This window comes from Lutra lutra, chromosome 6 (genome assembly GCF_902655055.1).
Source record: "Lutra lutra chromosome 6, mLutLut1.2, whole genome shotgun sequence".
Taxonomy (NCBI): Eukaryota; Metazoa; Chordata; class Mammalia; order Carnivora; family Mustelidae; genus Lutra; species Lutra lutra.
The window spans coordinates 89,478,636-89,506,588 of record NC_062283.1 but is presented as its reverse complement, the minus strand read 5'-3'; the positions used below and the strand labels follow the sequence as shown (position 1 = coordinate 89,506,588).

The following is a 27,953-nucleotide window of genomic DNA, read 5'->3' as shown; positions in this document are numbered from 1 at the left end:
AAATTCCTTAAAGTAGACTAAAGAACATATATAAAGCTTGACAGATACAGCCCAAATATCTTCCCAACAGTTTATAGCAATTTTTCTCCCTACCAATGGTACATAAGAACACTGTTGTACCTACTCAGCAATACTGGGGATTATTGACTTTCTAAACCTTTGTAACGATAGTATATGATTTTTGGTTGCATTTCTATATACTAATAACAAAGTCACAGAAAGAGAAATTAAGAAAACAATTCCGTTTGTAATTGCTCCTAAGAGAATGAAATACCCTGCAATAAACTTAAAGGAGATGAAAGACCTGTACTCTGAAACTATAAAACATTGATAAAAGAAACTAAAGATGACACAAGTAAATGGAAAGATACCCTCTGCTCATGGGTTAGAAGCTTTCATATTGATAAAATGTCCACGCTACCAAAGCAATCTACAGATTCGAAGCAATCTCCATCAAAATACCAATAGCATTTTTCACAGAGCTAGAAGAATCCCATAATTTGCGCAGAACCTCGAAAGAAACCCAAATAGCCAAAGCAATCTTTAGAAAGGTATCACACTCCCAGATTTCAATATATACTACAATGTTATATTCACCAAAACCGTGTGGTATTGGCTCATCAATAGACCTATAGATCAACAGCACAGAACAGAGATCCCAGAAATAAACCCATACTTACATAGTCAACTAATAGACAAAAAAGGAACCTCTAAGAATATACAATGAGGAAAAGACAATCTCTTCAGTAAATGGTGCTGGGAAAACTAGACAGCTAGATTCCGAATAAAACGGGATCACTTTTTTACACTAACTCCAAATGGATTAAGGACCTAAAAAAAGTGAGACATGAAACCATAAACTCCCAGAAGAAAAATAGGCAGTAATTTCTTTGACATTGGTCTTAGCAACATTTTTCTAGATATGCTTCCTCAGACAAGGGAAACAAAAGCACAAACTATTGGGACTACAACAAAATAAAAAGCTTTTACACAGCAAAGGAAACCTTCAATAAAACAAAAAGGCAACCTACTGAACAGGAGAAGATATTTGTGAATGACATATCCAATAAGGGGTGGAAATCAAAAATAGATGAAGAACTTACACAACTCAATACCGAAAAACCAAATAATCTGATTAAAAAGTGGGCAGAGGACCTGAATATATGTTTTTCCACAGAACACATACAGACGGCAAATAGATACACAAAAAGATGCCACACATTGATAATCATCAGGGGAATGCAAACCCAAACCACATGAAACATGATCTTATGCCTGTCAGACTGGCTAGAATCAAAAAGACAAGAAATAACAAGTGTTGGTAAGGATGTGGAGAAGAAGGAACCCTCATGCCCCTGCTGGTACAGCTCCTGTGGAAAACGGTATGGAAGTCCCTTAAAAAATTAAAAATAGAATTATCCTATGATCTAATAAACTATTGAGTATTTACCCAAAGAAAATGATGGGGTGAAAAATACGTACCTCTATGTTTACTGCAGCATTATTTATAATAGTCAACCAAGTATGGAAGCAACCCAAGTGTCCACCCATAGAGGAATGGATAAAGAAGATGTGGCATATATATGTTTACAAACACATGCATCATGGAATATTATTCAGCTGTTAGAAGAATGAGATCCTGCCATTTGCGACAACATGGATGGACCTAGAGGGTATCATGCTAAGTGAAATAAGTCATACAGAGAAAGACAAACACCGTATGATTTCACTTACAAGTGGAATCTAAAACACAAAACAAACAAACAGAAAAACAAAAAGCAGAAACAGACTTGTAAATACAGAGAATAAACTGATGGTTGCCCAAGGGGAGGGTTGGAGAATAAGCAAAATGAGAGAAAGGAAGAGAGAGATACAGGCTTCCAGTTATGGAATGAATAAGTCACAGGAATACAAGAAACAGCACAGGGAATAGGGTCAATGGTATTAGTGTAATAGTGTTGTGTCTTGACAGAGGGTAGCCACACTCATGGTGAGCACAGGAAAATGTCTAGACCTGTTCAATCACTATGTTGTATACCTGACATTGCTGCGACATTGTGTGTCAACTCGACTTCAGTTAAAACAAAATGATTACACTATTTTACTTGGTAATGTATCTCCTTAAGTCCATGTTTCCAATTTTTAAATAACATAGCTATTTTATTTTCTGCTGATAGAAGTCATAAGAAAAAAAAATTAAGGGGTTTGGATAAAGGTACAAAGAAGAAAATGAAAATAATCTGTAATTATATCATCATGAAGTATTAACATCTGAAGTTAATTTTGAATCCTTTTTAAAATTACATTATGACCATTAACTGTACCATTAAATATCACTTGAAAACATCATTTTAAACAGCTACATAGTGTCCTAAGTGGACATAGTAGAAATCATTTAACTTTCCCCTTATTTTGGGGCATTTAGGTTATTTCTAGTATTTGTGCTATGAAATATGTATCATATACATTTTGATATAGAAATCTGCTTGAGTTTCTGGTCCCTTAGTATAAACTCCTGTGGTTCTCTCAGGAGCCAGTGAGATGATGGGCTTCCATGGCCTCTATCAGGACTTTTCTGTCAGGACTTGGAAAACTGTCCCACATTTCCTGAGCTACAGTCTGCAACTTCTTTCTTATCATGGCCAATCAACTCCAGAGGGGTTTGTGTTCTTGAAGAGAGCCTCTGATTTACCCATTCATTCATCCCTCCTCCATCCACTCCTCCCCCACCAACGCAGCAGGCACAGCGTGGTACTAGGAACAGGTCTCTGAAGCCAGACTGTGTACACACCTTGGTAGCTGTGCACCTTGTTTGACTTAGTTGACCTCTCTGTGCCTCAGTTTTCTTACCTATAAAATGAGAATAAGAATACTATCTACCCTATGGGGTTCTTATGAATTTTAAATGAGTTAATATAGATAAAAGCCTTAATCAATGCAGAGCTATGTTCCTGTTAGTTATTATTATCCTTGCAGATACATATCAAGGCTGAGAAATGACTCCAAGGAAAGACACCAAGATATTTCAGAGGCAAACTCTGGGTGGTGTATAATTATGGTTTTTTAAAATCTTTATATTATTATATTCTCCAAATTTCATATTGCACAAATGACAGGGTATCGGAGGAGGGTTTTGTTAGACTACTTATTCCCTAACCCTGCTTCCAGAATACTCCTCTTCCTCCTTTCTTAAAGCAAACGAACAACTCCACCAGCAGCAGTCATCTTGGCAAATGAGGAAACCTCAGGATGAGTATCCCGTGTTAACAAAGGTAGGGCAGGGAGACAGGAGAGTCATCACAGAGTGCCGGACAGCCTACCCCAGCCTACCTCAGACGTAATTTAGGAGAAAGAAGCTGAATCTTAAACACTTGAGTTTTTTACCAAAAGCAAACAAATCTAATTCTAACTGATAGAGGCAGGGTAGTACATTATTTATTTGAGATTTTCTTTCTGCATTTTACCTTTTGTATTCCACAGACATACTCTGGACTGTTCAAATCCCAGGGCCAAAAACTGAAGCTGGCAAGAGCATACTTGCCTTCCTGTTTCGTATCCACAAAGCCAGAGATCCTTCCAGGGACGGTGGTCATTCCCAGAAGGCAATGAGAGGAGAGAGGAAGCAGCAAGGCAGAGAAGGGAGACCCCCAAATGGGCCAGGGTTGGAGATCTGTGGCTTCCTGCTGCTGGCAGTATGGGGGGCATTGGTGGGGCCTCAGAGGAGAACATACAATGGTGCCCAGGGGCTCCCAGTCTTGCCAGAGCAGTCCTGGCACCATGCTGGCAGAGGGGTAGCAAAATCACAGGATGTCAGGGAGCCTGTGAAATGGACAGTGGGGGCTCCTTGGCCAAGTGAGGTGAGAGGCCTCCCTGTCCAGATAGATCCCACATAAGCTCCAGCTTCTGGTTTTACCCTGGGATGGGAACTTGAGGGCTAACTTCAAATGTTTGGCCACCCAGGCTGGCTGGAGGGTCTGCAGTCAGGTTTGCTTTAATTCAAAGAAAGAGATAGTTCCTGCATCACTGAGATTCATACTTGCTCTAGTATCCTTTATGAAATTTGGTACTTTATAGACATCAAATGGCTTATAAATAAGCCTCATGTGGGGTCACAGAGAATCCCGAGGTCAGAATGGAATACCCCGCATCTAAGGAACAGCGATCCCAAGGCCACATAGGTGCCCGCGCCCCTCTACTCGTTGCTGTGTGAGGCTGGTCTTGCTTCTTCATCTGGGAGGGGCCACTTCACACAGATACCACTCTGTTCTGCGCAGGATGAGGGAGGAATTTCTGCAGCTGTCACAGCTCACGTCCATTCCCGTCTCTATAAAACCTATTGCATTTGGATGTTTTCAAACTCCCCCACCGTAAAAACCTTTCATTGCTTTCAGAGGAGAGGCTCCCTTGAATCATGTGGAATTAAGGGGCTCATTTCAACTGGATGTTAATTGTCTGAGGACAGGGTCCCTGAGAAACACTGAGCTAGTCTGGTCTCAGCCGCAGAGCAGACCCTGATACAAGTCAGGGGCAAATGCTCAATGGGAGCTTTTGACAAAATAAGGTTTAAAGCTTTTGACATTGAAGGAAATAATGAGCAAAATACCTGGGTTGTCACTCAGGGAGAGTCACTTCTCATTTCCTGTTGTTACCTTTTAAATGTTGTCTTGGATAAACAAAGGCCATCTGTCTTCTCTCTCATCCCTACAGGGTACAGGTGTTTCTCTTTTACTAGTCTTTCATCTTGGAGGTGATGCTGGTGGTGGGAGGCGGGGATCGGCAGGGCCAAAGTGGACCCAGGCCAATATCTAGCAGCTTTGGCCTACCCCTAGTCAGTATGGTCAGTATGATCCATCAAACCACAGCTATGACTGAGGAGACTGACCTTATTGGTAGCGGACCACAGCGTGATGGGTCTGTAATTTGTAAAGGCAGACCAACTCCTAACTGGTAAAAATACTGTGGCGTTCATTAGAACTAAAAAGACAAATGACTAACTCGGTTATAGACAATTACTAAAAATTATATTTGGAAACAACCAAAAGACTGTGAAGTCTCTTTTCAATGTATTGATTCCTACATATAAAAATCAACGTCACAACATATTGGGTCTGATGGGACATTTTACTGACCTCTAAAATTTGAGCAGTTTGCAACATCCATGGAGCCACATTCTGGAAAAACTGAGTGAAAAAATTTACCCAAGCTCTGTTCAGCATGTACTTACTGTAAATAAGTATCGATTTGAAAGGTACAAAAACACAGCTGGTAAGATTTGCTTTAGCTTCAAATTTTACAAAAGACTTTGCTAGGATTCTGTTTCCTAATTCTTGTAGGAAATGAAGCAGGGCCTTTGACGGTCAGTCTTTACACCAGAACAACTTACTTATCTGGAATTACTTAGGGATGTTGTTGATAAATATGAAGTAATCTGAATGTCAGATCTTACCTAGGTAAAGGCTGAAATTTCTGCAGCTGAGTTGTTTTATATGGATTAGCTTCATTTTATATATGTATGTATCTGGGGGCGGGGGAGAGGGTGACGGGGAAAGAGAATCTTAAGGAGACTCCACGCTTGGTGCGGAGCCTGATGCGGGACTCGATCTCACAACCCTGAGATCATGACCTGAGTCGAATCAAGAGTTGGACACTAAACTGACTGAGCCACCCATGTGCCCCAAGATTATTTTAATTTTAAATACAAGACCCTAAAGATAATTTTTCCATTTGTTAATGATTCAAGGCCACCAGTATCATAACCAGTGGCAGTGCTACAGTCTGATATACGGCTGTTCCTTGGGATCACTGATGTTCCCCAGCCTGCCTGCCTTGGCACTGGGGAGGCTGGTCAGAGCACCTGCTGAGCTCCTCTCCCCGTGAATACTACCAGCTGAGAAGGAGCACAGGCTCAGAGGTTCTACCAAACCCCCTCAAAAGGGAAGTGAACATTCCTTCCAGTTCAAGCTTTACCCATGACTCACTTCTTCAACCCATGCCATATTCCACAGGTTAAGGGACCAAAGAACAAGCTTATGAATCTACAGTCAATACATATTTGTTGAGAGTAAGTCATGTATATCATGTATATCTTGAGGCCCCTAGTTCAGAGCACAGTGAAGCTTCTCTATAAATGCTGACTGATGAAGTGTCACTGGGTGTGTGTGTGTGTGTGTGTGTGTGACAGAGAGAGAGAGCGACAGGGAGAGAGAGAGGAGGAGACAGACACACAAAACATACTAGCAATGTTCAATAAAACAATAACAAATTTAATGATGGTAGCATAAAAGATATTAGGAGAAATAAATTTTTAGGAAGAGTATTTACATATTATCTTAGTATCTCAATGAAACATGAATTTTGCAGATCGAATACATACAAATCGAATATACTAACTTTATTTTTGTATTTAATTCCAAAAGGACAAGTATCAAGAAAAAAAATATTGGGTAGCCTTAAAAATAGGAATTTTTATGTCTTTAAAAGAATCATAGTATAGTTAGGAAAGCTGAGAAATTATATGTCTCTTTCCAATCTCTGGATAGGTTGAAAAGTCCAGGAGTATTAGTCCAGGACTGGAAGTTCATTACCTCTGCTGGTACTTACAACTTTAGATCATTCTCATATTAAAAAATGTCCTTCCTTAAATATACCAGAGTTAAAGTGTCTTTTTTGTGTCCTTTTGACAAAGGACAATCTGGTCAGTTTCTTAAAGATACTTATTAAGTAACTCTTAACAGTACAGCAGTGAGCTCTACCAAGATCCAGTAAATGGGCTAGGATTTTTTTTTTTGTATGTGTGTGTGATGTGCTCTTTTGTTGGAAGACTGAATATGTGTTAGACACGGTTGGAGCATGCAAGGAGTTCAAAGGACAGAGGGGAAGGTGGATGCATCACAAATAACTTGATAGATGTGGTAAGTGCAATGACAGACACATGCCCAAGCCTTACAGGTAGAAGAGCAAATGGTGATCCTGACTTTTAACAATGCAGTGTTCATTTTTAGGATTAGTCCTTTCTCTGTGAGCACAAGCCCAGCAAGTTCCAACCAGCTCGGTGGGTTGTGGTCAAGAAACCCTTGAGTGTCAGGGGAAGGCACAGGTGATTACCTAGGAGTAAGGCACTCCTAGGTTGCCATAAATGTTTGCATCCATCTTTCTGTAGTCCTGTGAGATAATTAGTCTCCACCCATTTCCTGGCACAGAGCTCCTAAAATCCTTATAATTTCCTGAGTGATATGAACTCTAGAAGGATCTCTTGTTCTAGTATTTATCTTTGACCTCATCCTGAGTCCTAAAACCCTTGTAAATGCCTAAGTGATAAGAGCACCAGGAACGCCTTTTGTTTTAAGGAGGTGACTCTGGGTGGGCTGTTGGTTGGGGACTGATCACCAGAAAGCCCCCCACAATGATCAGATGCTGGGATATCCCACACTGCAAGTTCGGGGGAGTCAGCCTACAGCTGATTCAAACCCTCATTTAAAATAGTTGACATACTGGTATACCCAAGTGCATGGTTTTGTGATTTTTAGACAGAGAAGTGTAGAACTACACTAAGAACTCAAGGTTTTGAGAGTCAGAGATTGTCATTTTGTTTTAGTCGGCAGCAACTTTCTAGAAGGTAGCAAGCTCTATCAACCTCAGAGTATCCCAGCCATCAGCTGCCTACAATTCCAGCCGGTGCCAATAGGTCTTACATTCCTTTGTTCTCTTCAAATATAAGAAACCAGAAGCGTGATTAAGATGTTCTGAGCACTTCAAACTACAGGCCAGATGGTAATTTCCCATTTCAGCAAAATGCCCTGAACACCCTTCCTGACTCGATAGCCAAGCCCCATCTACAAACCTGAGCAGAAGGTAGAGGCGAAGTTCTGGAGGGCCGAGTCCACCTCTTCCACGCTGGGCAGAGCCAGCAGGCGGGGAAGGAGGCTTTCCAGGGTCTGCAGGAAGAGCCTGGCGCTGTGCTGGTCCGCCTCCTGGTTCTTCAATAGTTTCAGGGACAGAGCGGCGGTCCGCAGGGACCGGTGGCCCAGGCAGTCCCGAGGGGTCTGCTCTTCATCCGCCAGCGAGCCGTTGTCCGACCCGATGTCCGACACGTCCGACCTCCCCGAGTCCTTCTCTGCCGCCATTGAGTACTGATCACAGGAATCGAATTCAGTCCGCGAAAGGTCTTGGTCATCCACGCTGAAATTGCTTTCGCTGTACCTGGAGCCGTAGGACCTCATCCTGCAGTCCACCGATAGGAAGTTAGTTATGTCGGGGAAAGCAACCGTGTGGCTTCTCTGCACCACATCTGGCTGGTCCACGGCTTCGGCCTCGGGCACCTTGCTCAGCATCTCCTTGCTCTCGGGCACGGCGGGTGACTTGAGGCTGCTCTTGTGGTGGTCCGCGTGCTCCTCGGGCGTCGTCTGGCCCAACTCGCCCTCCAGCGTGGTCTGGCCCGTGTCAGTGGTCACGCTGATGCTAATGTCAGGGCTCCTCTCATTCCCCAGCTCCCACGACGTGTGCTCCGAGGACAGGACGCGCCGCTGCCAGCGGAAGTCGGCCTCGTTGATCTCCATGGAGTCCCGGCTCCACTCGGCGCCATCCTTCAGCTCCTCCAGGCGCAGCAGCAACAGCTGGACCTGGCCTTCGCTCAAGCCCTTGCCCTGGCTGAGCTCGTCCAAGGCCCCGAGCAAGGTGCAGACGCAGGACACCGCAGCATAGCACGCTTCGATGCCGCCCTTGATGCACGCTTCCGTCATGCCATCCATGATGCTGAGGGTCCAAAGAAGAAAACAGCATGAGAAACATGCGAGAATGCTCCAAAAGAAACAAGAAGTGTCAGTCTAGTGAACAGCACAGTATTCAAGAGAGATCCTCTGATCTGTATGGAATTAAATGGTCTGGGCCAAGGAGGAAATGAAACTAACATGCCTGGGCCCACAGAGGAAAACCTTCCGGTAGAGTGGCCCACCTTGAATCACATTCTCTCTCAGTTGGCTGGTTTATTTGGATATGCACAAAAATTCCAGATGGACTTTATAATCTCCACAAGGACAGAGGACAGGCATTGAATAATCTCACTTTTGTATTATGTTCAGTTTTTCACAATGCCTATCCGATAATGAGGACATCCTCTATAAAACAAACATGTTCCTGAACAGATGCATGTGAGTACAACTATTACAAATCAGATAATATTCAGTTTTCTAGGGGAGGGCTAAAGGAACCTTATAGTACTGTGATTCAAAAAGTCTTTGCCTAAAATAACCCCAATGAATAATTGTTGTACATTTCACTTTGCATACTGGGTTTACTTTAAGCCAATATGAAAATATGGAAAGCACATGATCATAATACATTGAAATAAGATTTCTCATATGGCTTGTGGGAACATTATTAAACAATAAAATTCCACATAATGCAGATTCATAAAAGTTTCAGGGATTTTAAAACAAGGTCAAATGTATTCAGAGAAAGAGTCCTCGTCAGGCAATAATAGATGGAAAAGGGGAATGTAGCATACAGTTTGAGAAGATCCAGATGAGACTTTCTTTTAGAAATTGATCTTTTTCTAGATTCTGGTTCAGTGGAGCTGGGTCCTGCCAAGTCACAGAGACGCTGTGGGCTCCCAAGTAGCTTTAAGAAAAAGGGGGGGAAAATAAGTGTAGTGAATACCATAAAAAAGCACAAGGTTTTAAATTGTGAGCTCAAGTAAGCATGTATTTTAGAGAAAGTGAGTGATATACTCTAAGGAAAAACACAACTATTTGGAACTACAAATCTTAATAAAACTGATCTAGTATTCCTCTTGTCATGGAATACACGGGTTCCCTGCTCCCTAATTCAGGACTGGCTTAGACAAAGAAAATTCTCTAAGGGATTGTTTCAAAAAGTTCTATAGCACAGAATCATAAGGCACTTGCATCTACGCTCTTTACTGAGAATGGCCTATAATTTAACTTCTCTGTACTCTCTTTGTCTCATTTTGCTATCAAAGCTGGTTAGCTTCAAAACAGGACTGATCAAGTATACATGGAACATTCTCTGGGGTAGATCATAAGTTAGGGCACAAAACAAGTCTTAAATTTAAGATAACTGAAATCATAGCAAGCACCTTTTCTAACCACACTGGCATGAAAATAGAAATTAATTACATGAAGACAGTATCGTTACACTTTAAGGAACTGGAAAAAGAAAAAGTGAAGCCCAAACTTGATAGAAGTAAATAAAGATCACAGCAGAAATAAATGAAACAGAGACTAAGAAATAATAGAAAAGATCAATGAAACTAAGAGTTGGTTCTTGGGAAAGATAAAATGGACACACCGCTGACTAGACTCGTAAAAAAAATCCAAAAAACAAACAAAAAACCCATTAGATTTAAGTAAATAAAATCAGAAATGAAAGAGATGTTAAAACTGATACCACAGAAATACAAAAGATCATAAGAGACTCCTATAAAGGATATATGCCAACAAGTTGGACAACCCAGAAGAAATTAATACAGTTCTAGATGTATTCGACCTATGAAGACTAAATCATGACGAAAAAGAATATCCGAACTGACCAATAACCAGTATGGAGATCAAATCGGTAATCAAAAGCCTCCCAACTGGATGTGCACTGGGTGTTATAAGCAACTGATGAATCGTTGAACGTTACAAAAAAACTTACGATGTACTATATGCTGGCTAACTGAACATAATAAAAAAATTAAATTCATATATTAAAATTATTTTTTAATATGGAAAAAAACCCCTCCCAACTAACAAAAGTCCAGGACCAGATGGTTTCACCAGTGAATTCTACCAAATGATCGAAGAAGAATTAGTATCAATCCTTCTCAAAAAATAGAAAAGGAGGGAACTGTCCCAATCTCATTTTGTAAGGCTAGCTTTACCTTGACACCAAAACCTGGCAAGGATACCACAAGTAAAGAAAAGTATAGGCCAATATCCCTGAGGAACATAGATGCAAAAATCTTCAATGAAATGTGATCAAACTAAATTTAACAACATATTAAAAGGATCATATACCATAAACAACTGGTATTTATTTCAGGGATGCAAAGATGGCTCAATGTGCACAAATTAGTGGAATGATACACAACATTAACAAAATGAAGGAAAAAAATAGATTTTAATAGATGCAGAAAAAATATTTTGACAAAATTCCACAACCACTTATGACAAGAATTCTCAAAAAGGTGAACATAGAGGGAACATACCTCAACATAATAAAGCCCACATATTATAAACTCACAGCTAGCATGATATTCAACAGTAAAAAGCTGAAAGCTTTTCCTCTAAGATCAGGCACAAGACAAGGATGTCAGTCTCGCCACTTTTATTCAATATAGTATTGTCAGTCCTAGCTATAGCAATCAGGCAAGAAAAGAAATAAAAGGGATCCAAATTGGAAAGGAAGATGTAAAACTGTCACTATTCACAGATGGCATGATATTATATATAGAAAACCCTACAGACTCTATAAAAAACTGTTAGAACTAACAACTGAATTCAGTAAAGTTGCAGGACACAAAATCAACATACAAAAATCTGTTGTATTTCTATCCACAAATAAACTATCAGAAAGAGAAATGAAAAAAAATGTATTTACAAAGCATCAAAAATAATAAAATGCCCTTCCAACCCACCATCTGCCATGGAACTACCACCAAGATGTAAAGTTTCATGAAAACCCTTAAGGCTGAACTCTTGGCTATAGTAGACAGTGTAAAAGCCAAGATTCAGGATAAGGAAGGAATTCCTCATGATGAGCAGAAACTGACTTTTGCTGGCAAGCAACTGGAAGATGGATGTACTTTGTCCGACTACAGCATGCAAAAGGAGCCCACTCTTCATCTTGTGTTGAGACTTCGTGGTGGTGCTAAGAAGAAGGAAAGAAGAATAAGTCCTACACTGCTCCCAAGAAGAATAAACGAAGAGAAACGGCTGTTCTGAAATACTTTAAGGTGGATGAGAAAGGCAACATCAGTCACCTTCTTTGGGAGTGCCCTTCAGATGCGTGTGGTGCTGGAGTTTTTATGGCTAGCCACTTCGACAGATGTTATTGTGGCAAATGTGGTCTGACCTATTGCTTCAACAAACCGGAAGACAAGTAATTATATATGGGTTAATAAAAGACATGAACATTCAAGAAAAAACAATAAACTGCCTAGGAATAAATTTAATCAAGGAGATGAAAGATTGGAATACTGAAAATTGTAAGACCTTAATAAAAGAAATTGAAGATGACACAAATAAATGGAAAGATACTCTGTGCTCATGAATTGGGAGATTAGTATTGTTAAAATGTCCATACTACCCAAAGCAATCTGCACATTTAACGCAGTATCTATCAAATTTTCAATGTATTTTTCACAGAAATAGCACAAATAAACCTGAGGTTTGCATGGAACCTTAAAAGACCTGGAATAGCCAAAGTAATCGAGAAAGAAGAACAAAGCAGGAGACATCACACTCCCTGATTTAAAATTATATTATAAAGTTATAATAATTAAAACACTTATATAATAATTTATATAATAATTAAAACAGCATTTATATAATAATTAAAACAGTTTTTAGGTATTAACCTAAAAACAGACATGTAGATCAGAAAGTATAGGTTTATTTCTAGGCTCTCTAAGAATAGAGAGCCTAGAAATAAACCTGTACATATATGTCAAATTAATTTATAACAAAGGAGTAAGAATAGACACTAGGGAAAGGACAGTCCCTTCAACAAATGGTGCTTGAACAACTGGACAGTCACAAGCAAAAGTATGAAAACGGACCTCTGTCTTATACCATACACAAAAATTAACTCAAAATGGATTGACTTTAATGTAAGCCCTGAGACCATAAAACTCCTAGAAGAAAACACAGGCAATAGCTCCCGGATATGAGTCTTGGAGAGATTTCTTTAATCTTACACCAAAAACAAAAATAATCATGTGGGACTACATCAAACAACAAAGGAACCGCTGACAAAATGAAAAGGTCATCTACTGAAAGTATTTGTGAGTCATATATCTGATAAGGGGTTAATATCCAAAATACATAAAGAACTCAAGCAACTCAATAAAAAGCAAAAAAACAAATAATCTGATTTAAAAAATGGGCCAAGGATCTGAATAGACATTTTTCCAAAGAAGACATATAGATGGTCAACAGGCACATGAAAGATGTTCAGTATTAATAATCACGGGAAATGCAAATCAAAACCGCAATAAGATATCACTTCACATCTGCTAGAATAGCTATTATCAAAAGACTAGAAAAAATAAGTATTGACAAGGATGTGGAGAAAAAAGGACCACCTTGCACAGCTGATGGGAATGGAAATTGGTACAGCCACTATGGAAAACAGCATGAAGTTTCCTCAAAAATTAAAAATAGATTGCCATATGATCCATCAATTCCACTTCTGGATATTTATCTGAAGAAAATGAGAACACTAAATAAAAAAGATACATGTACCCCCATGTTCACTGCAGCATTATTTACAATAGCTAAAATATGGAAACAACCTAAGTGTGTCTCAGTGGATAAATGGATAAAGAAATACACACACACACACACACACACACACAATGGAATATTACTCATCTATAAAAAAGGATGAAATCTTGCCATTAGTGACAACACGGATGAACCTAGATGATATTATGCCAAGTGAAATAAGCCAGACAGAGAAAGACAGATGCTGTATGATTTCTCCTATAGGTGGAATCTTAAAGAAACAGACAAAAAACCAAGCTCTTAGTTACAGAAAATGGACTGGTGGTTGCTAGAAGTGAGGGGTGGGAGGATAGAAAAAAATGGATGAAGGGGGTCAAAAGGTAAAACAACTTCTAAAAATTAAAAAAAAAAGAAAAACCAAACACGTTGAGAAGCATTTCCTCTTTCTACTTTCTGGAAAAGTTCATATATTATTAGAATTACCTATTCCTTAAATGTTGGTATAAATATATATATTTAAGATTTCATTTATTTGGCAGAGAGAAACACAGCGAGAGAGGGAATGGGAGAAGGAGAAGCAGGCCTCCCACCGAGCAGGCAGCCTTGAACCCAGGACCCTGGGACCATGACCCTAGCTGAAGGCAGATGCTCAACGACTGAGCCACTCAGGCACCCCGGTATAACTAGTTTTTAAAGTTATATGGGGAGGTCAGTTTTTTTTTTTTTAATGGAAATATTTTTTATATACTGATTCAATTTCTTTAAAGATTCTAGAACTATGTAGGTTCTCAATTTCTTCTTGAGCCAAACTGTTAAAGGTTGTATTATTTCCCAGGGATTTATCTATTTTATCTAAGTTTTCAAATTTACTGGTCTCAGTGGCCTTAATACCTTCTTTAATGTTTTAATATTTATAATACCTGTAGTTACATGCATGTTTTCATTTTTATTTCCACTTGTTTTTACTTATTCTGGAATATTTTTAACTGTGTTTATTAAGAGTTTTTCAACTTCCTTAGTCTTTTCAGAGTCCTGGTACTTTTCACTTTATTGATCCACTCTATTTTCTTTTTATCACATTCCTTTCTGCTTTCATCCTTATTTTTCCTTTCTACTTTCTTTGAACTTAATCTGCTCTTTTCCCAGCTACCTAACTTGGAATATTAGAATATTAATTTTAGGTTTCCAATTTTTAAAATACAATCATTTTAAGCTATGAATACCCTCCTATGTACAGCTTTGGCTACATCCTACAAGTTTTCATGTATAGCATTTTCATGACTGTTCAGTTCTTACTAGTTTTTATTTCCATGTGGTAGAAATCTTTGCAGAGAATTTCAATTTGAAGCTAATTAATTCAGGAAAAGATTGGGCTAAGTGTATTGGAACAGACTTCCTATCACTAAGCCCATTATTTTCAAAGTAATTTATAGTCACAGGAAAAGGTATATTAACTAGAAAAAGTTCTATCTTCAGGGGCACTCTTCTTTCCCTCCCTCCTTCCACATTTCCTTTGTACCTGGAAATTGCAAATGTCTCTCTTAGAGGTATAGCAATGAAGCTTTTCTCTCCACATTTTTTTTTTTTGACATTGAAAGAGTCAAGTTTCCCTTTCTCCTCTCTTTCCTTTCCCCTCCATCTCCCTCTTTTCCTCTCTCTCCTGCCCTTGCTCTCCTCATCCCTCTCCTCCCCCCCACCCTCTCTCTAACCACCAGCCTGCCCTGCATCCAAGGGAAGGGGTCAGGCCTAAGAGCCTCCAGCTGCCCCCTCTCAGGCTAGAAAGAAAGGTGCATTTCAGAGGGATAGCTGTGGGGAATCTCACTTTCTCTTGGAATCTCATTACATTCTCGAATCTAACCTTACCAGTAATAAGTTAGATGACATATTTGAATCCTCACATTGATTTTGGGTTTATTTCTCAGTTGTTTCCAAATCGGGAAGGAAAGCAATCACGCTTCTAAAGAATCCTCAACAACCACTTGAAGAAAGGCAGGGCACGTGGAATCTGAGCTTCCTCCAGTGGGAGGGAGGGATGTGCTATCAGAGGCTGGGGTGTCACAGTCTGATAAAGATTAAGGAACTCCTGGGTACCTGTATGGCTCAGTTGGTTAAGCGTCTGCCTTTGGCTCAGGTCATGATCCCAGGGTCCTGGGATGGAGCCCTGTGTTGGGCTCCCTGCTCAGCGGGGAGTCTGTTTCTCCCTCCCCCCTGCTCATGTATGTGCTCTCTCCCTCTCTCCCTCTCTCAGATAAATAAATAAAATCTTAAAAAAAAAAAATTAAGGAACTCCTTCTGAAGCCAAACCAGGGAAAGAGGAAAGGAAGCAAGGTGAACTTTTGATTACTGTTCCTTTTTTGGGAAAGCAGAAACAGAAAAGAAAACTGTCATGAAGAACAAAATGTCCTGTCTTTGATTAATAGGCACACGGCGTGTATGGCGGGGTGACAAGTCACAAAGACAACAGGGAAATAACACACCAAGTGCTCAAACTCTGAAAGGTTGAACAAACATCCTGGGTGCGCAGTGGTTTTCCTTGTGTGCACAGATGGCACATTTTGGTTTCCAAGTTACAAGCTTCCCAGCTGACTGGTTGTCATAGTGAGTGGAGTAACTCGGCCCCCATCGGTCAGCTGTGCTCCATGGGGCAGCATGGCCTGGCCATGCTACTCATGTAAAATCATCTGGGGGAGAGCTAGACAAATCGATGAGAAAGGGGAAAACAAGCCAAATTTCCTGCGCGGTGGCCAATAAATGCTTATTGAAAATACATTTAGACACCTATGTGCCCCGTAATGCGATGTATTTACTTAGCATTCAGGCAGCAAGTGCATCTGCTGTGGGCAGCCACAAGCCCAGGACCAGTCACGTCTGGGTGGGAAAGAAAGGTTTCTGCTGTTCTCAAAACACCCTCTTTGCAGATATTCTGTCCTCAGGTTCATCTGTCATTCAGCCACAATTCCCTGAGCACTTACGCTGAGGCAAGCACTCTGCAGTGTTAGATAAGGGGGTGGGCAGGGCACACATAAGAGTAACGTGGGGCACCTGGGTGGCTCGGTGGGTTAGGCCTCTGCCTTCGGCTCGGGTCATGATCCCGGGGTCCTGGGATCGAGCCCCGCGTCGGGCTCCCTGCTCAGCGGGGAGCCTGCTTCCCTTCCTCTCTCTCTGCCTGCCTCTCTGCCTGCTTGTGATCTCTCTCTATGTCAAATAAATGAATAAAAATCTTTAAAAAAAAAAAAAAAGAGTAACGTACACACACACATACTTGAAGAGACAGGAAGTTTGTACCAAGTCATACTGGGAAATGATCAGTGGGATGGGACATAAAATTAATTGCTAAATGATGGAATTTAAAGAATTCATGGTTTAAGGAAGCAGAACTGTAAAGGAGGAGGATTTTGATAGCAGGGGCAGCTGTCCTTAGAATGTCTGGGTTCACCTGGTAGCCCGGCTACTCATAAGGACTTTGGGCAAGTAACTTCACATGGGGCCTCAGCTTCCCCATCTGGAAATCGGGCATGGTATTCTTTTCCTAAGAGGGTTTGTAAATAAACGAACATGTAGTGCCAGCTACACCTAGCACAGTGGAATCACTTCTGGACCCTGCTACAGGGCATGGGCCCTGGGGAGAAGGGAAGGGAGTCTGAATAGAAGCAGGAAAGTGGGAGCGGGACAGAACAGGGTCAGTCAGATGGAAGGGGGGGGAACCTGGGAAATGATGGGAAATGAGAATGGTGAGAGAAGGATCTGGAAACTGGGCAGAGTAATTCAGTCTTGCTGAGAGAGTCAACAGGAGCCATTAGAGCCTGAAAAATACTTAACGGTAGTGACTTATGAGCCTAAATTCAGAAAGACAAAAGGAAGAAAACAGGCAGGCGGCAGACAAGGAGCTGAGCGAGAACTGGTATACTACTCTTAGCAGGAGGTCATGAGGACCAGCTCTTTTCAGCCTCCACACATTTATTCTTTTCCTTAGGATAGCGATAAGCATGCCAAATAGTTACCTAGCACTTTATACTTACAGAGTATTTATACCAACGTTATTGCATTTTGAGCCTTTGGAATATTTCTACTGTGTAAAGATAAAAAATTGTGAGTTCAGGGTTAAATGATTTAGCTGCTACAACCTTGCTGGGGAGTGGCAGAGACAGGATCCAAACCCTGACTCTTCAACTCAGTCTCACCAAGGGGTAGGTGAGACAGCATGGAAAGGGACTCCCAGAATCATCTGCATTGCAATATCAAAGTGTGGTAATAAGTGTGTTGCAGCAAAAGATGATGGGTTTCAGGTCAGATGGACCATGGAAAGATGGACCTCTTTCTCTGTGACCTTGGGAAAATCATCTGACCCCTTGGGATCTTAGTTTCCTTGTGGGAGGGAAAATTCCTTTTCCCGGCATTATATCTCTACGAGAAGGAATATCCAGTGGAATAAAATTCTGGAGCTCTTTCCTTTCTCTCCCTTCCTTCTGATGGAGGGGGAGTCTCATCTGTCTAGTGGATTTAGAAGGAATTGAGCATGTGTAGCCAGTCCCTCCCTCTTTCTTCCCCTTGAAGATCTGCTTATTCAGACAAAGCCCATCTTGTGTCCCCAGTTATACACTCAACAAGGGTAGGGCCAGGTCCCCAAGGGAGGGCCACTGCTGTCTGGGTGGTAACAAACTAGTCTAGTCTCACTTGCCTCCAAAGCCGTATTGGGTTCACCAACCTAGGAATAGCCAGGTATTAAAGCTGACCTCTTTTGTTCTCATTGCCTGAGGCTGTGATGGGGGAAAGAAATACCATTCTTTACAGGTAAAAGTTGATATATAACATCAAAGAGCTTTTAAGAATACTAAAGATAATATATATGAAGTGCTGGGCATATAGAAGGTAAGAAAAAAAATATTATGGTGTGCTCATAGATTTCCTTAAAGAACAATGGAATCTGGGTCACTCCTTCTTTTCTAGAAATGTTGAGTTAGAACTTTCCATTGCTCATTACAGTCAAATCTTATTAAAACAACACCAAGAGGCATTTTAAATTAAGCTTTTGAGAAACCGATGAGTAGCAAATATTACTTAAAATAAATGAATCATCAACAAAGGAATTTTGTTACTCTGGGTTTGTTGTTGTTTGGGAATGGGTATGAAAAACAAAGCCAATGAACAAGTTTACAAGTACAAAAATGCCGATCACTTTTCTTTCTGGTTATTTACAAGAAAGCAGAGAAATTCTTCTTCGAAGTACCTCCTCAAAATGGTGAAAGATGGGATTTCTATTACAAGCTGGACAAGTCTACCTTCTCACAGGGGTCATGATGTTTGGGATATGAGCCCTAAGAAGGAATGCGGCAAAGGGATTCCTTTTACCAGTCAGAGATTAGCAATTTTTTTTTTTTTTTGGATAATGTACAACCTGAGCATAAAATCAGTTTGAAATCCAATGTTAGCCAAAGGGAATAAACACCGATATCTGCACAAACAGTACCTAAGGAAGAGAATGCAATCAGCCTGTGGCCCAGTCAAATGCCTGCAGCTTTAATTATCAATGACTTTGCATCAATGAGCACCGATCAACCCCTCCTCACCCAGGCTCCCAACACATGCACCCACACCCCAGCCCTAAAGATACAGCCTAAAGATTACTGGATAGCACGAGGTAGCAAGTAAGTGTTAGCAGGTGATCGGCAAACATGTTCTGAGTGCTTCCTGTAGGAAAGCCACTGTGTTCAGATACTGCCCCCCTGGCAAGCATGGTGGCCTTCTTCATGCCTCCCTACCTCTTTCATTATTTTGATGGCTTCCACCCGGTGCTGGGGTGGGGGATAAAGCAGCACACGGTGATAGAGGGACTGGAGCACGGGCTTCATGGAGTCCACCGACCCCACCAGCCGGACCAGCTCGGCCGCAATGTAATAGATGGTCCGAGCCACGGGCCCACTCAGGGCTGGCGCGGTGGACGAGCAGCCCGACCCCCGGCCGTGGTCAGAGACTCCTGGAGATGCAGAATCTGACTCAATGCCCGGGCCAGCGCTGCTGCTGTGAGCGGAGGTGATGCTTTTATCATGGATCGGATTCCCCAGGATCACGACGAGAGCAGGGCAAAGGTTTTTCCTGGGAAGACACAGGAGGAAAAAAAGGCTTTGTTAACAAGGCAAAAGGATAAGATGTGAATACAGTCCTGAGGGTAAATACCAGATGCCACAAAAATGACTAGTAAGGACGGGGTTCTTTGCTGCTCCTCTTTTGGGCGACATCTTGCCCCCATCTTCCATGTCTCTCATCACTTCTCGGTATACGAACAGAATAGCTTTTTCATAACTCAAGGCAGAATGAACTAAATAAAAATACCAAGAGGAGTGTTAAGAAACCATCTTATATAAAGAAACTGACTCAAAATGCTAAATGGCTTAGTTAGAAAGTTTCATTTTACCATAAATAACAAAATTATTTCTACTTCTAATGTGAGAAGTTAATTTAAATTTCTGACACATACACTGTCACATATCCTTCGACTTCCTCCCTGTGGAAAAGCCCAGGAACCTTGAGCAACTAGCTGGCTGCTTGGGACCCTGTCACCTGTGGGCCCTCTGGCTGTAATAGAGTGACTAGTCTTCAGGCTGAGACGGAGAATGTACCAGGCAAGGGCTAAGAATAACATTCAATAGCTCTTGCCGCCCCCCCCCCCCCCGCCCCGAGCAACTTTCTGGTGCCTTTGTATACTTTTAGGATGATCTAATAACCTAGAAAATATTCTCCTCATTCTTGAGTCGCATGAGCCCGTGGCGTCAACAAAACACAAGAGGCCCTCGTATCTAGCTTCTGTATTTTGATCCAGTGCATGTGAGCAAAGCAATTTCCCTACTTTTCCTCTAAATACTATTCACACACAGATGAGGTGACCAGTTGGGCATGGATGCCATGGGCAGGGACCCGGGTGCAGAGCTGGAAGGGGGACGAGTCCGGTCGGTGTGGGGGGCGTAGGGGGCTCACCAGATCAGGTCAGTGAAGGCTCTGTGCAGGTGCATGGAGGACGAGGAACTGCTGAGCACGGACAGGACGCACTCCAAGTACAGGAGCTGCAGCTGCTGCTGGTCACTGCGGAACAAAACCAACACACAGACACATGCACAGGAAGGCAGAATTAAAGAGGGGGCGTGTGGGGAGCACTTGGAAGAATGCCAGGCATGAGAGAAGTGCTCATTTTGGTGGGGGGCAGTTAGCATGAGGGGTTGAATTGCATCCCTGCGTGTTTCTATGTTGAGGACTGAACCCCTGGTACCTCAGAATGTGCCCTGATAGGAGACAGGGTCTCTGACACAGGCCATCAAGTTCAAGGGAGGTCCTTTGGGTGGGTCCTAACCCAATATGACTGAGGTCCATATAAAATGGAGAACACTGGGCACAGAGACACACATAGATGGAGGACAATGGAAAAGACATAAGGAGAAGATGGCCGTCTGCAAACCAAGGAGAGTGGTGTGGGACAGATCCTTCCCTGAAGCCCTGAGAAGGAGCCAGCTCTGCTCATATCCTGATCTTGGACATCCCACCTCCAAAACTGGGAGACAGTAGATGTCTGTTCTGTAAGCCACCCAGTCTAAGGAACTTTGTTATGGCAGCCCAAGCAAACTAAAACAGTTCGGGGGAGTTTTTTTTTTTTTAATTAACAGACTTCGTTTTTCAGAGGAGTTTTAGATATATAGAAAAACTGAGCATGGAATAGTTACCGTGTTCTACCTCGCCGGCATTTGCTACCATTAAAGAACCAATATGGATATATCATTATCAATTAAATTCCACAGTTTATTCCAGAAACATTCAAACTCTTAATGTGTTCAATTTAATGTGTGTCTAAACTTTTCAAAGACCACTAATCACATTATCTTTTAAATGGTGAACATTTTGGGGCACCTGGGTGGCTAAGTGGGTTAAGCCTCTGCCTTCGGCTCAGGTCCTGATCTCAGGGTCCTGGGATCGAGCCCTGTATGGGTCTCTCTGCTCAGCGGGGAGCCTGTTTCCCCCTCCCTCTGCCTACCTCTCTGCCTACTTGTGATCTCTGTCAAGTAAATAATAAAATCTTTTTAAAAAATGGTCAACACTTTACTAATTTGAATTTGAATTTGTTTTGAAGATAACATGGTTTTTCAATGGACAAATTATTTTTCTCAGAGTTATTATCATGAGATTAATCCATACAGCCAGATTAAAAAAAAAAAAAAAAGACAACTTCAGGGGATGCATGTTCTTATACCCAGGCTAATTTTTCTGTCTAATCCACCAGCAAGTATTAAATTCTAGGTGGGTGGTAAGTGACCGACAGGAATAAGGAAGAATTTGCTGTTTGAGTGCACATTTATGATATATAATAAATATAATAAATACTTCTAAGAGAATTCATTCAGGAGTCCTGTATGTTCTGAAAAAGGAGGAACTCGCTTTGAAAATCATTTTTGGTTGTATATCTTTTCTCCTAACTTAAGTAAATGCCAAAAGGAAGTTTAATACCCATAACAGTTCAAATAACTCCCAGGAGAAGGGGGTGGACACGAGAGGCAAGACCAGTGACAGGCAGACTAGAAACTTGAGACAGAAAGGAAGAAAAGTTTACATCAACCATCCCAAAGCCCCAGAGATTACACACATACCATTGCCAAACTGAGAAAGTTTGTACAGATGCAAGATGAAGGATCTCAAGACGGGGGTTGCTGCGGGCCCCTCGCTTAATGGCTATGTTAGATTTTTGGCAATAGGTCTCTGTAAAATTGACATCAAATTCTAAAACTGGTTGGCAAGCTATATCCAAGAGCAAAATCCTGCCTATGGCCTCATGATCTAAAAATAATTCTTACGTTTTTAAGGGGTTGTAGAAAAACAAGAGAAATGAATAGGAACAGAGGTAGTATGAGACCCTCCACAGAAAAAGCTTGCTGACTCATACTCTATGATGATCTCCCTTGTCCAAAGAGAACTGCACAATGATCCAAATAATGCCATTATTCTGAAGAAGGGAATTCCATGGAGCTCTTGGGTGGCTCAGTCGGTTAAACATCTGCCTTCAGCTCAGGTCATGATCCCAGGGTCCTGGGATTGAGTCCTACGTTGGGCTCTCTGCTCAGTGGGGAGCCTGCTTCTCCCTCTCCCTCTGCCTGCTGCTCCCCTACTTGTGCTCTCTTTCTCTGTCAAATACACATATACACACATATATATATATTTTTAAAGGGAATTCTGCTTATATTTGGATATACTCTTCCACACCTGCTGACGGGGGAAGAAGAGGTGGGTAAAGGCTGAGTTTCCACAAAAATTATTACCATTTACCAAGAGGAAGGTGGTGGTTGGAGGAAGAATACAAAAGGTAATACCTACTTAGCCCTTCTGGGGTCAGGAAAGGACTTCATATTTCTATACTCCTACACCCACAAGCTTCCCTATGCTTTTGTGCAAGACATCATTCCTGACCAGAAAGAGCACATTCTTCATTCTCAAGGGACTAAAGAAACAAGGAAGCAAGTAGGTAAAGCATTGTGTAAGAACGGCTGCACATGAATAATTTAACACAAGGTTCTATGAGAGTATATGGGAGTGGCATCTAATCCTTAGAAAGATCCAGAAAGAATGTCGAAAAGAAAAGCCATCTTCGTAGAAACCTAAAGTTCAAGTAGGAGTCTTCCATGTCAGTGCTGGGGAGAGGGTGGTGGTCTGTGGTTGGAGCGGACTGTGAGGATACTATCAGGGAGTGGTGGGCCTGGGGAGGCGGCAGGGGCCAGATCAGGAAGGGATTGGGAGGACTTGCTCTGGACTTTATTCTGCAGGTAGGAAAGGGACAGGACCAAATGTACATTTTAGAACAATAATTCTGGAAGCTGTAGAAATGAACAGATTGGAGAAGGTAAAACAGAAGTGTCATAAACCAATAAGCCACATTTTGAAAAAGTTCTGAAAGGACCATCTCTGCTATAGTCTCAGGTTCGTCTTTCTGACCAATCACCAGACTTATTACTCAGCCATCAAAAAAAGAAATCTTACCATTTGCAATGATATGGATGGAACTGGAGCTTTTATGCTTATGGAACTTAGCTATTATGCTAAGTGAAATAGGTCAATCAGAGAAAGATGATTATCCTATGACTTCAGCACATGTGGATTTTAAGAAACAAAACAGAGGCTCATAGGAGAAAGGAGGGAAAAATAAAATAGGACAAAAGCAGAGAGGGAGACAAACTATAAGAGACTCTTAACTACAGGAAACAAACTGAGGGTTATAGGAGAGGAGGTGGGGTGGGGGGATGAGGTAACTGGGTGATAGGCATTAAGGAGGGCACCTGATGTAATGAGCACTGGGTGTTATATGCAACTGATGAATCCCTGAACTCTACCTCTGAAACTAATACGCTCCATGTTACTAATTGAATTTAAATAAGATATAATAAAAAATTATTAAGTGTCCCTATTCAAAAACATCTATTTTTCAAACTGGCAGTCTCACATTGCAGAACTCAAAGAATTATAGACGATAAAGATTCCCAGTTTCTGAAACTGCAAATTGACCCGCAGAAAAGCCACGAGCAGTCAAGGTTCCTCTGAGTATCTGCAGAGAACACACGCGGCAGCAATACTGCAAGCCCGAGTCATCACACCCGATGACAGAGAGGAGGCATCGCCAAGGTAACTGGCCTGGGAGTCTCCTTGGAGACCAAACACAGCAGCTTTTCTGTGGGCTGCTGCAGTCTGGAAAAACGGGTGCTCATGGCCTTGCATGAGTCACGTCACTAAAAGAGCTGTCTGAAATGTAAGCAACCTCCACACATGTGCCTTGCGAGATACACACGGGCATGTGCCCTGTGTGTGTGCAGTTCTTATTTGTCTGACTGTAGACAGACAAATATGTGGAAGGCACAGCATGGTGAGAAGCCAAGAAGCCAGCCAACCCTTTCAAAACACATGAGGAAAAATCTGCCAACATGGAGGGTTGCGAGTCCCTCGGCCATGTCTTCCGTTGGAGCATTTCATGGATGGCAGGTTGAGGAGCTGCTGGTCTCGTTCTCTGCCCATCTCTGAACTTCCTCCCAGGTTCAAGAGCCATGGAGAACGACTCTCGTGAGTGGACCAGTGCGCCCTGAAAGCTAAGGAGGCCCCATCCTGGCAAGGTCCCTGCGAAGGTAATCTGGTAGCACATCCTGGATCTCTGGAGTTCTTAGAATTTTGTTTGATGATCAATCATTTGGATCTTACCCCTTCCCCCTTGAGACAATTCAAATTTAGGTAGCAGAAGGAGAGAGGGACTTACATAATTGTGTAAGAAGTGGAATGAAATTAAACACATGATAGGAACACCTGGCCTTGCCTCATTGGTCCCAAGACTGCTTTGGTGTACACTAGTCTCTGACATTCGGCACTGGGAGGAAAGGGAAGTGGGGAGAGGCTGATAGGAGACCAATGGGCAGAGGATGAATAAATATCTTTCTAAGCCCAATTATCCTTCCCAAAACCCTTGGATTTAAAAAGCATCGTGTAACTCAACATGCCTAATATAGAGTTCTATTAATAACACATCTCCAAGGCATGTGAGTTATTCTGCGTACCTGGATGAATTTTGTGAATCCTCCCGGGAGACTGAGCGTATCATGAATACATACCCTTACAGAGTGAAATGAGGTATGTGGGCACTAATTTTTGGAAATGGTTGTTGAGGGAAGGTACTGACCATAGTGTGATTTCAGAGGAAGAAGATATTTAGAAGGTAGGAGAAATATCAAGTTTAGCTAGTAGAAATAGAGGGAATTTGGGTAGCAAATTCAGAAGAAATTGTAAAAGATGTGGAAACTTAACAAGAAGAAGAAAGAGAACCACCAGATTGAAAGTAGCCAAGAGTATGGTACCATCTGACCAGGTGGCCTTACAGGTCTCCTGTTGAAGCTAATGCTTAAGCAGGCTGTACTCCAGTGTCCTTAGCAACAGAACCCTCATCTTAGGGAAATGGAATCATGATGAGAAAGGCCATACTCAAACACAGTGAACAGTCTCCAGAGGCAAAATGATAGCTGGGGCATTGCATTGAAAAACCAAGCAAGACCATGGGAATCCTATAAAAACCATTAATCTCTATAACAACATGCCTAAAGCCATCTTTGAGTTAACGTCCAATGAGAAATCCTAGAAAACCATGTATGTGCTGCATGAATTACTTTTCCTGTTTAAAATCAATTTCCAAGTCATATGGTTCAGAAAATGTTTTCATCCTTTTTTTAGTGACTGATAGAAATCTATGCCCTTTAGTTGGTAATATGTGTATACATGCACTTGCAGTTTGTGTTTGTGCAATGTATTTTCCTAATAATCTACAAATGTCTGATGTAAGAAGTTCAATGTCCCAAACTGCATCATAAACCAGAAATAGCACTGACAATTCTAAAAGTAAACAAATAATTTTAGAATATCAAATATTTATCACATGTTAGGCACTATGCAGTTAAAAAAACTCCATTTATCCCAACTTCCTAGAAGATACCAATACTGACAATCTATAATAAGTACAACAGGTGTAACCTCAGACTGTCCCAGGTATACTAGATCATGTGGTCACTCTACAGATGGCAGTCCCTTCAGCTGATGTTAGAGACATCTAGGTTTTAAAGATCCATGAACTTGAAGCACTTATTGGACCTAGCTGAAGACAGTCTTGACCAGTAAACAATGGTATATTTTAAATCTATTATTCATAGACCTATAGATTTGTTCAGACTTACCTTGGTGGCTGATTTTCAGTTATTAATGGCATAACTACCTCGAGGTTTTTTAGTACTTAAAATCTTAGTTTTCTCTTAGTACACTGTTCAGGAAAAAAGTGTGCAATTTTTCCCCCCTTGATTGCAAGGTGATGAACATAGCCTTTATATTTTTCAAAGTTTTGATGGTCTTTGTTTTTTTCCCTCATAATGCTGAGACCTGAGGGGGTGGAGGATGGAGAAGAGGCATCTTTGACAGCTGGCGACTGCCTAGTTACTACCAGCCAGCTGGGATGTCTCCCTGGGGAACACAAACAATTTCACAGAATGTTAATATTGGATGAGGACTCTTCACAATGGCAACAGAACAAAATGAAAGCCAATCTATGAATTGGCCTGATCAGAGATTTAAAAAAAGGAATCCTGTATGACTACAAAAATGACCAAATATCACCCTCCCCTGTAAATGACTCCTGTTTCTTCTACAATGACAGCTCCTTAACTGTTCCTCCCATCAGCTAAATAAAAATGAAGATGTCCCATCCTGGGAATGCCCCTACTTTCTGACAGCACCCAATCCTCAGTTCCTTTCACCCACTCCAGATCTCCTAACTCTGGTTTGAATCCATAACAATCCCTCCTAACATCCTTTGCCTGATTACCCTTGGCTCCCCAGAGTGTACAGGCTTCTTCATTAATACAAGTTGATAAACCAAATTCTCTTAGCCTCAGGTAATCTTTGGTTATTGGGACTCAACTATCTTTTAAGTAAATTTTCTCATTTCATTCTTACAAAAACCTTAATATATTTTATATCACTAATACTATATCACATACAAATAATAATAAATAATATATTAATTATTTTACAGGATATATAAGCTTTCAGTGGTTGAGAGCTCTGCACAAAGTCAAGAGGTAGTAAGGGGCCAAACGGGTTTTACCCATCTAATGCAACAAAGATAATGTAGTTGAGCCAATAGTGATTAAAAACCAGATTATGTTTATATCTCAGGAGAAAACAAGCCAATGAGAAGCATCCCCCACCTCTGACATAACCACTGGCTTTGTCATGAGGTAGTAGAACTAGGCAGGGGTGGAAAGGAGTGAGCACTAGAAGAATCGAAACCTGGGTCATGGATACGTACAGTGAATATATAACCTATCCCAGCCAGGACACTGTCAAGAGTGAAGGAGGGTGATTACAATCATACAGAATAGGTACAACCTGGAACTGTCCTAAGGTAATCAGGTCACATGAAGACTCTACAGATGAGGTCATTGTAGTTGGTGTTAGAATCTTGAGGTTAGGATCAGAGTCTGGGTCCCAGGCCTACTGCCCTAACTCTCCATGGTCAGGGGAGATGGAGACTTGAGCAGAGTAAGGAGAAGCCAACTACACATGGCATCTGCTTTTAGACATATCCCATCTGAGGAAAAATAATGTTCTGCCCAGGGTCCAGGGGTGAGAGAAACTTGCAGGTGGGGCTTGTGGAAGAAGTGCTTTTCTTTTTCGCTTGTAGTACCTATGGATTCACTAGATCTCTTCATTGTTTAAGTGCCTAATATGAAGGGAACTTCATTTGGTCAAAATGTACAAGTGACCTAAAGGAATGATGGATACACCATAAAGAAACCATTGGGCAAAAACTCGAAAGAGTCATTCTAAGCTTAGCTTTCAAAAATCCCAAGTTTATTTAAAAAAGAAACAAGAACAAAAACAAAAAACCAACAAGTTTCTGCAACTCTTCCCACAAAGTGAGAAGCCTCACTAATGTCTCAACTAGACTATGTCTCCCAA

The 27,953-nt window shown here is 41.4% G+C and overlaps 1 protein-coding gene and 1 pseudogene across 3 annotated transcripts in view; one reads left to right on the top strand and one right to left on the bottom strand.

Moving 5' to 3' along the window:
• Positions 1–27,953, bottom strand: part of ARFGEF3 (ARFGEF family member 3) — a 180,873-nt gene that overhangs the window by 68,021 nt on the left and 84,899 nt on the right. For all 3 annotated transcript variants that reach the window (XM_047733626.1, XM_047733627.1, XM_047733628.1), the window contains 4 exons: positions 20,418–20,522; positions 19,205–19,538; positions 9,503–9,615; positions 7,841–8,751 (listed from right to left, as the gene is read on the bottom strand). In XM_047733626.1, coding sequence (XP_047589582.1) covers positions 7,841–8,751; positions 9,503–9,615; positions 19,205–19,538; positions 20,418–20,522 — 1,463 coding nt within the window. The remainder of the gene's footprint in view (positions 1–7,840; positions 8,752–9,502; positions 9,616–19,204; positions 19,539–20,417; positions 20,523–27,953) is intronic.
• Positions 11,656–12,123, top strand: LOC125102415 (ubiquitin-40S ribosomal protein S27a-like; annotated as a pseudogene).